The following is a 14,363-nucleotide window of genomic DNA, read 5'->3' as shown; positions in this document are numbered from 1 at the left end:
CGTATTGGCAGCATTTAAGGGGTTAAACAAAATTAGACAATCTGCAAACAGATGAACTCAGTCTGTCTATTCAAATAATTTTCTTTTTTTGCCACAAAACAATTACAAAATTACAGTAGATAAAAAATGTTCACTGGCTGTATTTATGCAATCAACATAACGAAGAAACAAAACAATTTAATGTGGAAAAATCATCATTCATCTGCATTATAATTGCTTCTTTTTCACATCTACACTGTGGTTAATTAAAATTGTGATTAAATGCGGCTGTGTTGCCTAAGATGTGCCCCCCCCCCCAAACAGGTGGTACAGAATTTAAAAGTAAAGAGAAAAACGTAATTAGCATAGGAAATTGAGAAATTGCCTGCAAGAATCGGTGTTAATTTCAGTCACTGATGAGGTAATTTATAAAAGGGACTGCGGAGACTGTGCAAACGGAGACTGCCATCCTCCTCCTCTCTGCTCTTCCCCATTCCCAGCATGCAGGTGAAACTGTTTGCAAAATATTGAAGCTATTTGGAATTCAGTTTTCGTTAGCTTCACTTTGGCAATTCCTCTTGGCTGCTACTGTTAAAACAAACATGAGATATTGGCCCATGTGGCATTTCAAAGGTCTTTCAGGTCTTTTTGCCCAAATACATACATCAGAAAACAATTGCCGGGGCCAGCGAATAAGGTAATGTGTGTCTTTAGGATGACAGAAGACTCGTCCAGTTGTACAAACAATGAGCTATCTGTTTATGTTCTCCTCACTGTCCGTTTCAAACCAACAAATGGTCAGTTTCTTGGCCTCATTCATAACCCCGGTCAGACTCTGCAGATAGAAGGAGCGAATTATATAGCCTGGTTGCTAATGGCCTCTACCTCAAATGCTACAGTATATCTTAATTGCCCCGATAATGACAGTGACCTCAACCCCGGCTTGAAACGGAGATTAACTGTTACATGGTGTCCCTCACAATATCCATTTGTGATTGTGGTGTTTTAAAAATTGTCATTATCAAAGAATTTGTGTGATATGACAGCAGTCATTATATCAAATTAAACATTTATTCAGGTGTGTGGTCTGAAAGAGCGCCTGACACACACACACACACGCACACACACACCCACACAGCTCTTTTCCTCTCTCCACTCAACATCACTCAGGGCTTGTTTACATTACGAGAGAGAATAAAACGCCAGATAGACTTCTCTCGGTTTGCATAATCATTTCCATAGCATTTGAATTTACACCGGCACGTTCAGGACGTACTACCCAGGATTGTGGCCGTTGATTGTGGGAGTATCGAGCAATACGCATGCGGACTGGGCATAAACTTGATATTTTTTCCGAAAGTATTGTCCCCACACTTGTAAAACCTAGGATCTATGAAATGTGGCGCACGCGACCTCCGAAGGTGACGCCTCAAGCTATCGATATCTGCGTTTTTACGCAACAAAATAATCCAGCGTCTCGAGTCTTCTTCAGTACGTCTCGGGGAAAATGTAGCGTAATGCAAACCAGCCCCCAGAGAGCCACAAAGCCTCCGGAGTTTTACAGCTATGTGACGCATTTCTGCCCTTTTCTTAATGTTTGACATCCTTGCTGGGATTGTGTTTTGTACTCTGTGTTTTTGCTGCATCCTGAGACCCAAGGTGGCTGCTTTCTGGACAGCATGTCAAATGTGGTTAACATGCAGCCATTTATCTTTAAAGCCCCTTGTGTACAATGGCTGGTGTGTGCCCGGGTGATTGTGAGGAGTGAGCTTCTGAGCAGAAATTCAAAAAGCGGTATATTTCATACAGTTTATGCTGCCCCCCCCCCCCCCCACACACACACACTTCTCAATTCATCCCTCCCCTCTCCTCACCTCTCTTCTTCACAGAACATCCCTTCATTATCATTTTCTTTTTTTCTGAGTCACTCTGCTGAACAGGTCAGGCAGTATCTGACAAGGTGTTTCAGAGTTTCGTGAACCCTCTGTGGATGGATTGTTCAGTGCGAGTGTATTGTAACTGAACCCCTCGTTGCCCGCTGGTCTGTGGCAAATAAGATCCGGCGCTGATTTTGTTCTCCAGTTTGTTTTGGGGTGGGGGGGGGTTTATGATGGCAAAACAGATTTGTAGTGGCTGGGTGTGGAGTGTGATGTGAGACTGTGGGCCTAGCCTGCCACATTAAGCCTAGCTATGCTGCATTGCAAAGGTACATTTCATATCTGCCTTGACACAGTGTAATGTGGGCTCAAGCTTTAACAACCTCTGTGCTTTCTCATCTTGTTTCTGATCTGAAACAGACAGAGAAGGCTGCGATCCATAAACATGTGATTTCTGGAGATAATGATACCATCTCACTCCACAGCTAAGGTGTCTGGCAACAGATGTGAACATGAACGCACAAGGATCAGTGCAGTTTCACCGAGTGATCATTGTCTTGGATGTTTCCTAGAGGTAGAGGAGACATTATCATCGTCTATCCATTCAGCTGTTATAGGGCCAGGCAGGTTTTGTGGGGGAGGGGATGTTGAATAGGATGTATTAAGGTGTGTATGTCTTCCTTCTAACTCATATGTTAGGGGAAGAAAGAGCTCTTCTTTTTCTGCTTTTCTCCTAAACCCTGAGGGAGTTACTCTTCTTCAGTGCTTAAGATACAGTGAGAAAACAATCCCTAATATCAGGGAAAACCTCTAGTTTGTTTATGTGCTCATAATGTGAGTCTGTCCGCCTGGGAACCGCCGCAAATGGGAGAAGTATGCGTGGATTTCACAGGTAACGGGATTACGTGGGCATATAATTGATCCATTTGGGGGGAAAATGACAGCGCTCTAAAGAGGCCTAGGCTTTGGAAATGGAGTTTATGAAACAGGCATTCGTAAATTCAAAGGAATCAATACGTCAATTTTATTACGTCTCTAGGCCAGATGGGCTTTAAAGGCACAGTGTCTCCGCTGTTTGTATCTTTGTGTCTGTCTGTGTGTGTGCGCCTCAAAAGTCCTGTAGCCATTTTGATATTTTACTATTGGGGTTGCGGGACGCCAGGTCACCATTGTCTCCGATATCCCTGACCGAGCACATTCATCTGGTAAAATGCGGTGTGTTAGTCAATGCAGTGTTTGACTTGGGACTATTATTCTAAAGGAAAGCCATTTAGAGAAGCTGGCAAGAACAATAAAGTATTTTCAAAGCTAGCTTGCCCTGGTCGCTCATAGTCATCCATTTATAAGGCGAGGGAGGAAAGTAACGTAGATTAAAAGCATTCTGCATTTTCATCACTAAAATATTCACATTTCATTTAAATACAACGAACAAGCAGCATCCCAGCTAGGAGAGATTTAATTACCCAACCCACTATAATGCAAATGAATAATGCAGTAAAGACTGATGCAAACTGGAAGAAATATAAGGCGCATAGATGTTTTCTTAGCCAGAAAAAAAAATAAAACGGCCTCCAAATTTTTTAGTCAAAACTCATCATGTCTAGGATTCTGGCTGGTCTGCTCTCATTCCATGCAGGTGGAAGAAAACCAGAGGAAAAAGAAAAAAAAAAAACAGAAAAAGAAATGAAGCAGCACAATTATGAGGCCTAGTTTTCTTGCCGTTTGTAATACGCTCTTTTCTCTCTCCTCTCTATCCTCCATTATAGTAGTTCATTTTCGCAGTAAAGTAAATAATAAGAAGTTGGTGATGCTTGCCTTTTTAATTCCATTTTCCTCAGTTTTTTTGTTCTGTTCAGTGACTGACATCTGCTATCAATGCTAAGCAGGTGTTTCTGTGTAAACAGACGTGCCCTGTTTGTGTTGCGCCATCCTCGCTACTGCGCACCCAAATGAGCAACGTGATTAAGAATCCTGTAAATTTTTGAAAGGAAACGGATGGCTGCCCGGCTAGAACATAATTACACCGCTCCGACATCCGCAGCTCACCGCCGAACGAAGCCAGAGCCAAAGAACAGCACCGAAATTAATAATATATAATAGCATCTATCTTGTAATTCATAAATGAAATAAAGTGAAGGGGAGTATCTGCTGATAAGGTTTTTTGTGTGTGTGTGTGGGGGGGTGGGGGGGTGAGTGGTGGGGGGGTAATTTTCTGAGATTGAGTGAAGATTATAAAGTCTGTGATGCGAAACTCAGCTCAGGCGTGTTTAGAAGAGCTTGAAAGACCATTTTTTACTTTTCCACAGTTCTTTCAGCTCATTTATTTACCCAATGAGGCCTCCAAGAAGCATTCGCTTCTGTTTCATCATTACGGGTCTTTATTAGTGCTATTTGATCATCCATGCTACTGAAATTGATGTTTTGGGTCTGAAGTTTCAGGTTCCATCGAGTCAACTTTTTGTCTCTAGAGTTGTGATGTGATGGAACCACGGAGATGCAAACAGGTGAAATGGCTGCTTTTGTTGAAGTTTTTTTCATTCCAGGCAATCAGTGCCTGGCAGTAAACAGTTGTAGGAAGCCACAAAGCTGAAGCTAAATCAAACAAGAAAAGCTGTTCATAAAAAATGAAAGTGAGGAAGGTACCAAACGACAGTACTTCAATGCTATCTGTTATTTCTTACAATTTGGCTTCTTTTCTGTTTTCCCATCTTATTGTTGGTCATGCTCAGTGTTTGCACATCTTCCTGAGATAGACATCTCTTTCCCGTCAGTGCCAGCCTCTCAGGAGAAGTGAAAAAAAAGATCACAATCTCAGGTTAATCTAGGGAAAAGCACATGAAAACGACGTAACTGCAGAATATGATAGAGTTGTGTTGAGCAGAACAGTGGTTTGAATGTCTGAAATTGCTAACCTAGCTCCAAATCTACCATTGATATAATGTCGTAACTGATAGTCCAGTTTGATTGATTTTTCATGCTGATTTTCTTTTTATGGACGGAGCGATTGAAGGTAATCTAAAAAAGGGAATTCCTGTCACAGGAGATGTTTCATCCGTATTGTGTTGGAAGACTTTCTCAGGGGGGGTTCAAATGGTCACCTGGTCTTGGAGGCGAGGGACATGAAGGTAGCTTGACACACTGACAGTTGAAACCCTTACAGGGCCAATGTTGACACTTATCCCATTTTCTCTTTCTCCATCTTGTTGAGAGTTAAAGCTACACTCAGATCGCATTCCATTTTCTCTGGATAACTGAAGGCAACTACAATACCATGGGTCTTGAACATTGCGAACACACAAAGCCAACACAGTAGCCTGTTGAAGTGAACCTGTGAAGTGGCCGACACGGCCCCGATATGTGCAATGCATTTTCATTTGGAAGCCATATTCCTCCGCAGTGAGAAACTTCCACCTCTGGCTAACTGCTAATTAACTTCCTTTGCGGTCAGTGGTTAGGGGAAGTGTTATGGTTGTGAAAGGTGTGTCTCTCTGTAAACACACTTATAAGGGAGGCTTCAGTTCTTTGCGTCCATTCTGTCCCCTTTAATCAGAGGCCTAAGATTACGTCCTCGATCTTCCCTTTCGGATACGTGGTAATTGCCCTCCTCCATGAACCCACTGCACTGTCCTGTCTGACGTTTAGGCTCTCTGAGACATTGGACCCGCATGCTAACAATTACATTTGAAAATTTTTTACATACATTACTGTACACTACACCCGCCCCCCCCCCCCCTTGCACGCACACACACACACACACACACACACACAGTGACAGCTTTGGTATTTTCCCCTAGTCGCATATATTTATATGTACAGTAGATATGTACTGTATATAGTGCATATAATGCTTAATCATATCTGCTTCCAGCCTGTTGTAAGATGACAGTCACTGTGTGTCGGCCTGTTGATGCTCCCCTGACATAAGTTCACTAGTGGGGAGGGAAGCGAATGGATAACAGACATGTATGTAAGAGCCTCCGCTCTGTCGTCAGCCGGGTGAGATTGCTGCTTGTTTACCTCGGCCAGCTGCTGTGAGATGATCCGCGCAGTGCTGGGTGACCGCGGTCTGCTCCCGGGACAATTTGCTGAATCAAGAGGGTGATTGTGTCTGGTGCCAGTCAGTCGCAATTAAGGACAGGATCAGGGGTGGGCGGCAGGCCCCTGCGACCCCCCCCCTCGCCCAACCCCGAGCCCCTCTGCCTGTCGTGTCTTACGCCCTCGGCCCCATACAAACCAGCTCACCTGAACATAATCGCCCCAGCAGCCCGAGCGATGCAAATGAGCCCTGAGGTTAGCGTGGGAAAGGGAACTGTGTCCCGGAGAGCTAGGTGACCCACCGGGCCAGGGCTCTGTCTCAGGAGAGGCCTTTTGTTTCTGGGCTGCCCCCGTTAAAAACAGCCCCCCCCCCCCCTTACTCTGGCTGGCCCGTGCAATGTGGGAAGGAAGAAAAAAAAAATCTTGGTGATATATGGTTTGTTTAACAAAAGGAGGGGTGTGTTTTGATTTGTGTGTGTGTGTGTGTGTGTGTGTTTGGGTCTGGTGTGTGTGCATGTGTGTGTGGGTTGCATGTGTGTGTGTGTATGTATGTGTGTTGGGTGTGTATGTGTGTGTGTGTGTGTGTGTGTGCGGGTTGCGTGTGCGTGTATGTGGGTTGGGTGTGTGTGTGTGTGTGTGTGTGGGTTGGGTGTGTGTGTGTGTGTGTGTGGGTTGGGTGTGTGTGTGTGTGTGTGCGGGTTGCGTGTGTGTGTGTGTGGGTTGGGTGTGTGTGTGTGTGTGTGGGTTGCGTGTGTGTGTGTGTGTGTGTGGGTTGCGTGTGCGTGTATGTGGGTTGGGTGTGTTGATGGATGGATGGATGGTGGAGAATATTGCCTCGGTTCAGTTTCTTAAAAGGTGATACATCGAGTTGGAATCATAACGGGATTTTAGTTGAGCAACAACCCATGGTCTCCTGTACTGTATATTCTCTTACATCCGTCTGTCGCTGTTGAGCCTAAGAGAATACTGAGGACTTTTAGACGAGAGATTTTTTGTTTTTTACAGAGACTGGTTTGACCCCAAATCTAGGTTAAATGCAAATTGAGCAGCAGGACCAGACAGCAGTAATGAACATGTCCTTTACAGTACAACACGCTGCCTACCAGAAGGAGTTGTAAAGAGAGCAGCTTTCTGCATTTACCCACTACATCATTCAATGGGAACACGAATGACTGCAATACTTGAAATACTGCGTGGGTCCAGTATCAACTTTCACTAGGAAGTAATTACGCCAGCAATAGCTAACCCCAGGTCCAATCATCACACTCGTGTGATAAGCTAAGAGGTCATTGTAAAGAGTGCATACATTATTTGTGCACTTCCTGTATCATCCACTACATAATGTGCCGCCAATATCTATTGCTGTGGCCCTTTCAGTTATCAACAGAATATTGCTGGGACACGATCATTTCTGGTTTCTTGCAAAGGTCACCCGTGTTCCAAATTGTCTTTTTTTCTATCTTCAATTAACATGTAACACTTAATTAATCAAGTGCTCTTTTCTCTTTTTTCGGTGCTGTGTAACTGGCCATGCTGTGTAATCATCAAGACGCAGGTAAGCACATTGCATTGTTTTTTCATGTTACTGCACTTCGCGAAACCATTGATATGTTCCGAAGGTAAACATCTGTACATTTTATCTCATGCAATGAGGCTGCACGGTCTCTTCCGCCAACATGGTTTTAGGCAGAACCCCTCTGTTTATACATCTTCAGGTGGAAAATATATTACATGCATCCACTCGGAAATCAAATAAATTACTGTGCCGTATTTAAGAAACGTGCGTGTGTGTTTGTGTGTGTGTTTTTAAAAGCATTGCAGAGGTACCTACTGCATTGTCTTTTGTGTAATTGTAACTGTATGTGGTTTCAAAAATCTGATCCAGTGTTTTTACAAGGCAACACATTGCATTATCCCACTCTCAAATACTGTACACCCTCTCTGATGCTTTAATACTGTCCAACCTTCAGTCCTATTTATTGACGGTTTCTTCTTCTGGTCTTATTCACTCCTCTCATTTCCTCCATGTCCCCCCCCCCCCACTGCCGCCCCTTTATCACCATTCTAAATAATTTGTACAAATAAGGAGCTTTTCTCTGCATGCACCGAGCTCTCAGCTTTCACTCATCAAACTTTAATCGAAGCCGCATTTTAGTTTTTGAATAAAGCACACTTAAAAAATTTAGATGCAAATTCTCTTGCATTATTCATGCTCCTGCACGTCCTTGTAGATTTAAACATTTCCGAGGCCACCTTGATTCAAGTAATTACCTAGGCTACGGCTCCCCCCGTCATGAATAAGGTATTTCCTACAAGCAAAGTATGCGCCTGATGAGCTTTTAAAGTGGCTTTACACCAAACTTGTGTATTGCTTCTTGTGCATGAGTGACTTGAACATGCATCGCAATCCGTCTCAGGTGGGGAATACTGGCAGGGCAGCCATGAGTGACAGCAAGGAGCTGCTAGTCAGATGATGCTGGGGCCTCTCCTCTCTCTTTCTCCTGCTTTTTCTAGCTCCTCTCCACCACTCCCCACAATCTCTTCTTCTGCCTCCCCCTGCTCTCTCTCTCTCCTCCACTCACCCCATCCAGTCTCTGCACTCAGCTCTCTGTATCTTTATCCATTTCACTCCGAAGGCTCCCAAAGTGTTTTAGATCTTACAGTCTTAATACCCACCTTTAAGCTAGCAGCTTTGAATCTCTCTCTGACATACAGAGGGGAAACTATCAGCTTAATCTGCTTTACCTGAGAGCCATAAAAGATCCTTAGAAATAACATTGGACTATGTTGGGTAAACCCTATACATCTAATTCTATTTGTATTGTCTTTGTGACATGCCATAGCAGAAAGCATTTCATACTAATGCCCTTTTAATGGAAAAAGTAGAGGCACTCTTTATATTCATTACAATGAAGCCATTTTAAAAGTATTGTAAGAGGATCTGAATGTAACTGACAAAGCTAGTGACTGGCACCTGTAAGTATTGACCACTAAGATCAATTGTATTTTGCCTTTAAAGGAGATGTGGGATTTTGTGTGGAGTAATTTCTCTGAGACACCTAAAAGACACGCGGAAGTTGCTGTGCCACATTATAGAACACACAATTCTCTGCTAAACATAGTAGTCCTAAAAAAGCATTGTATACATACATAAAATATGTAGAAATTAAAAACATATTCTCAGAGACCTGAGAAAATGTGGAATAAATTAATAAAAATAAAACAGAAACATTTGTCCGTTAGCCAAGACGGTTAAACAGTAAAGGATGATGTTTCACAACAAAGACTTCCTGTGCCTTCTAGAGGAAAAAGAAAGTAGTTGACACTGTGACTCGATCATCTTTACTACCCAGCAGAAGAATTAATATTTAAACATTCTAATAATGTGGCTTGCCTTTGCCTTGCATGCACTTTTAAGCAAAGCAACAATATTTTTCACCTGGGGTAACACAATGATTTTTCTTCCTGCTGAGTGCAATTTCCCTTTCTAATGTTCTGTGGAGCTTCCCACTAACATACGGCAACTAGGTTATACATCCCCCAACGCACTTTGGAAATTTTGTGTTATTTCTTTGTGTTCACAACCAAAAACTTTCAAAGAGATAAATATATTGAAATGTGTTTTCCTGTCTATGAGCAAAACCTGGCCTCAGACCTTCCTTTCTGAAACCATGTAAGCATTCATAATATCCAAACCACAAGTGTTGTTATTTTGGTCATTTGAATATCTCCATTTAGGCACTGAGTAATACTGGTTTATTAGAGAAATAAGGCATCTTGGGGCTTTGTGGTATCTTGTCAATACACCATGGCTTAGGTCTGTGTACAGGTTCTCCACCATGGTCACGTGGTATGTTGGCCATATACCACACATCCTTCTCTATCTTTCTTTCTATCTATCTATCTATCTATCTATCTATCTAGCTAGCTAGCTAGCTATATATAAACAGTATAATGTATTTAAATGAGTTGATAGTTTAGAAGATCAAATCTTAGTACTTTTTTATCTGGCTCCCTTACAATTCTTTTTAAGTGTGTGCGTGTGTTTGTGTTTGTTGAGGGGGGGGGGGAGAAAACAAATAGCATAAACGGAAATTAGGTGGTTGAATATATTCCCGCAGGAACCTCAGAAACCCTATGAACAGCTAGTCAGTTTAGGTGTGTGTGTGTGTGTGTCTGTGTGTGTCTGTGTGTGTCTGTTTGTGTCTGTGTGTGTGTGTGTGTGTGTGTGTGTGTTTGTGTGTGTGTCTGTATGTGCTGTCAAACAGAATGCATTACAGATGCCTTAAGGTTTTGTAATTGATCATGAAAATGAATTGCAGAATTGCTGAGGCTGAATTGAACGGCATAAATAAGAGTTATGTGTTTAGCCTTTTCCCCTTTCTGTTTATGTGTATCCGTGTAGTCTATAAAGCACCCAGGGAGCCAGTGAGAGACAGATAGGGGGTTGGGAGCTCTGTAAGCTGTGTACAACACACCTTGCCCCTGCTCACTGAAGCAGAAAGCCATTTAATAAAAAACACAACAACAGAAACTCCAACAGGCAATGTTCAAACATTTTTCATGCTTGCTCCGGTGTGGAGCAACAACGTGCCAATACAACAGGTGTAGCCTATGTAGATGTGTTGCTGTTCAACTGCCTGCTCATTTGATAGACATTGGCGTTGATAGGCAACTGATTGAAATCCACGACACTACCTCATGTATGTTCGAAGAGGGAGAGCTTTGAAAGGCTCCCACAGACTCCAGCGGTTAAGAATCCGCTTTATCCGGTTCACTCTCCCCAGAGTCAGAAGTCCAGCTTTTTCCTGTTAACCGCCCTCCCCGCGCCCTCCCACCATCTCAAACCCCGACTCAATCTGCCCCCTCTCAACTGATCGCAGGAGCCCTTTGAAAAGGGATAGCTCATCTCAAACAGGGTGTGACAGTGCAAGGGCAGAAAGACTTCAGTTCATCAGTCCCCTCCAGGCACAGAGTCGTACACAGTTGCTAGGAACGCCAGTCAGAGATCAGGAACTCCGACGTTTGGAAGGCGAAACCTGAGATGATTTATAAGCAGAAGGTAGCAGTTTAAGGCCGCGGTGTGACTATGAGATAAAGGCTCATGTCGTGTGAGCAGTCGGGGTGAAGGGATGGACGACCACTGGCACTTAAAACAGAGGTGCGCGTCTAGTGGCGAGGTGGGAGAGGGTTAGGATGGAGGAGGACACGGGGGGAGGTCTGTCCCACCCCCACAGAATCCACTCACCAGGCCCCCCACCTATCCCCTTCAATCCCCCAGAATAATAAAGCCGCTCCCCCTTGGCCAGCCGGGAACACCTTTTTAAATCTTAATTGATTCCTTTAAAAAACCTGCTTCTCATGCCACACTTTATTATTGCCTGGGAGAAGAGTCTTGTGTCAAATTACCTCGCTGTTCTGCATTTTCGCCCCCCCCCCCGTCTGGTGCAGCACTGTCAAGAATTCTGTCTAGTCTGGGGTTGGATTAGCACTGTGGCTGGGCCCAGATGACATTCAACAGTTATGTCATGTCTAATTTAGAGGGGCTTTGCTTGGGGAACAGCCAGGGGACATTATGTTAAAAACCTCAGGTTTGAGAAAACACCTTTTGCTAGGGCCTTGTTATTTTTTTTAACTTATTGCATAAATAAAAATAAATAAAAAATCTATGTATAATTAATCTCTACCCTGAGATTGACTGTCGGTCCTATTCCCTTGGTTTTAAAGATTGGTCAAAAGTCTTGGAGTGCAGGATGATATGGAAGACAATGTTTGTTCACCTGTGACTGCTAAAGGACAATGTGAGTGTTCCCCCCCTTAATGTAGACCAAGCCTTTCTATTCCTGTCGTTGCACTCTGTGTGGACGTGGGATGACGCCGCCCATCTGGTCTCAATCAATCTGGGTTCATCCTGACCCTGCGTTTCACTGAGTCTGGTTAGGCTCTCAGCTGTCATAATACACAGCTTCATCTTGTGCCACTTTAGACTCGGGTCAGATCCTACAAGATGACCATAAGGTTAGAGCGGTTTTGTCCTGGTCAAGTCTCAGGAAGACCTCTGTCGGTCTCTAGTCCCACGACCAAAAGCAGTCCTCATGCACCAAAGGAGAAAGCGAGTGAGACGTTTACCTAGCATTTTTTTGGGGGGGACGTACCGCCAAGACTGCTAACCAAGTCAAAAAGGAAATAGACAGTATTTTAGTTTTAGTTTGTGCTGATATGGATTGCAGCTATCACCGTTTCTCTCCACGGTTGACGTTTAGCGGATGCCGCTGGGGAAAGAGGCCGATGCTCCGCTTTACAATGCCCACATCTGTCCTCTGTTTTGTTCTTTCCAACATCCGTGGTCTCTTTGTGACCTGGTGCTGTCGTGGCAACAGGACAAGAAGGGTGGGTGGGGTCTGTTGAGTGAGGGAGCTTGTGACTCGAACGCCCCCTGTGACACAGCCTTTGTTGTGCTTAGATATGTGATCCTCTTAGCTGCTCTGGGTGCCTCTCTTGGTTCACCTCAGAGCCAGTACGCCACCACACACCAAAAGCACAGGAACAGCCCTACCTCTCTCTCTCCCTCCCTCACACGCACACACACCCGCACACGCCCGCACACACACGCACACTGACAGTTGGCATCGACCAATGCTCTAGCTTGTTGTATCCTTTCTCTAAGTGGTGAGGCCCAATCTTGAGTTGGTACAGGTAAATGTGTTGCAATAGACCTGACTGAGTTGATAAGGCACGACTCTTTTCCTTTCTTCTTCTCATAAATTGAATTGAAATGAAATAAAGTTAGTGCAACAGACCTCTGGAGGCCGGCATTACAGGGGGTTTATTGTGTTGAAGCTGAGGTCATCCTTCTACCCGAGCGTATGAGAGACAAAGGCCAAGTGTTTATTGCTGGGTTATGTGCGTGAACCAAAACCCACTACAGCATTGTTTGATGGTCAACTGATCTTTAAAAGAAATGGGTGTAGGACTCTGTTGGCTATAGCTTGCTGCTTGCTTTTACCGACAAGCTAGTAAAAGGTATCTTTTTTTCTCAACGTTAAATATAATTTTTGACTTTTTGATCCCGGGGTATAGAATTTTGCGATTAAACTGCACTGAGTTCTGAATTCCGAGCGTGTCATAAAAGTTTTTTTTTTTTGTAAGACTCAAATGTTTGACATTTTATTTTCCTCAGTGTTTTTTCAAGCATGTACACCATTTTTTTTTAAGAATATGTTCGATTTGATACAAACATGTTTGGATATCTGGGAGTGGCCATGATGAGATTTTCTGAGTGACAGCTCACTTGTGTTGCTGTTGTCATCCCAATTTGGCCAAGATTTTGACACGCGTCCAGGGCTTGGGTTAAGGAAAAAGAGTGAAGGACAAAAAAGTGTGGATTTGTGTTTCTCACATAGCTCCCTCACAATTTCCCCAATTTAAATGTTACATAATCAATGCAACCAAGTGTGTATTATAAAAAAAAAAATACACATTGCTTTGCTAACATATCACTTTAATTATATAATGATAAGCAGATTGCGTCATGTCATGCTGAATGTGTGTCAGCTAGGGTTGTCAAAATGTCGACCATTGTTTTGCTGGTTGACCTTGATAATTGTGATGGTAATTACTGTAAGTGGCCATTATTTTTCAAGGTGCAGGCATTCATTACCCAAATCAATTTGAGTCAGTATCAATTTGATAATATTCTGGGCTTCGGTGGTGTTACGGTATACGAGAAAGAGATGCGGAACGCTAGGCATGGCTCTTTGTTGCCTCTTCATAATGGAATGCTGTTATTGGGATTGAACCTCCTGCCCCTAGTACCATTGCAGCAATCAATACTAAGAGCTTGTAAAAAGTACTGCAAATATGAATCTAGTCCCCACAAATGGCAGTGGGTTACTTGGCAGTGGGCAAGTACACTGAATCGAGCCTCAGTTTTCAAACGTGCCGTTTTGTTGGAGTGAGAATCAATCGTATGAATCGGTTCTGCAGGTTGTAGGCTGCTCGTGGTTCTGTAGGTCTATGAAGTAATAATGGACAAGAGATGGCTGTCGCTCCATTCATTTACATGGGAATTGGTGGGACTGTTGAATGTGATTCACCTGAATGGTTCCGACCCAAGCCCAGAAGGATGGTTCATTACTCTGGGATGTTTGACTCGACCGATCTGGCTCTCAGGGCAGTGATGATGGGTGAGCACACTTCTCTGGTCCCCCACACGACAACCAACCCAGTGTGGCCGGTTACATTTTTCACTAGCCTTCTGTTTCAGTAACAGAAAAGGTTGGTGGAGGAAAAACACAAACAAGAAAAATGCAAGACCAAGGGACTTTTATTGCTCTTGTCCAACAGCAGTATTCGGGTCTTGTTATTCAAAATAGACAATTATTCGGCTCTTTGATCGAAATACTGTATGTGGCTATTCACCAAAATGGCCACATGCCGCTAATTGTACACAGTTTTTCTTTTTCTGAAGTG

The 14,363-nt window shown here is 43.5% G+C and overlaps 1 protein-coding gene across 4 annotated transcripts in view; it reads left to right on the top strand.

The window, feature by feature from the left end:
• zeb2b (zinc finger E-box binding homeobox 2b) overlaps positions 1–14,363 on the top strand; it is a 72,886-nt gene that overhangs the window by 16,438 nt on the left and 42,085 nt on the right. For 2 of the 4 annotated variants that reach the window (XM_034289598.1, XM_034289597.1), the window contains exon 2: positions 7,441–7,446. The exons of the other annotated variants lie outside the window; for them this stretch is intronic. In XM_034289598.1, the coding sequence (XP_034145489.1) occupies positions 7,441–7,446 (6 nt within the window). The remainder of the gene's footprint in view (positions 1–7,440; positions 7,447–14,363) is intronic. 4 annotated transcript variants of the gene reach the window in all.

The sequence above is a fragment of the Esox lucius genome, chromosome 22, assembly GCF_011004845.1.
Source record: "Esox lucius isolate fEsoLuc1 chromosome 22, fEsoLuc1.pri, whole genome shotgun sequence".
NCBI lineage: Eukaryota > Metazoa > Chordata > Actinopteri > Esociformes > Esocidae > Esox > Esox lucius.
Note: the sequence above shows the minus strand (reverse complement) of the source record. Positions and strands in the feature narration are given on the sequence as shown.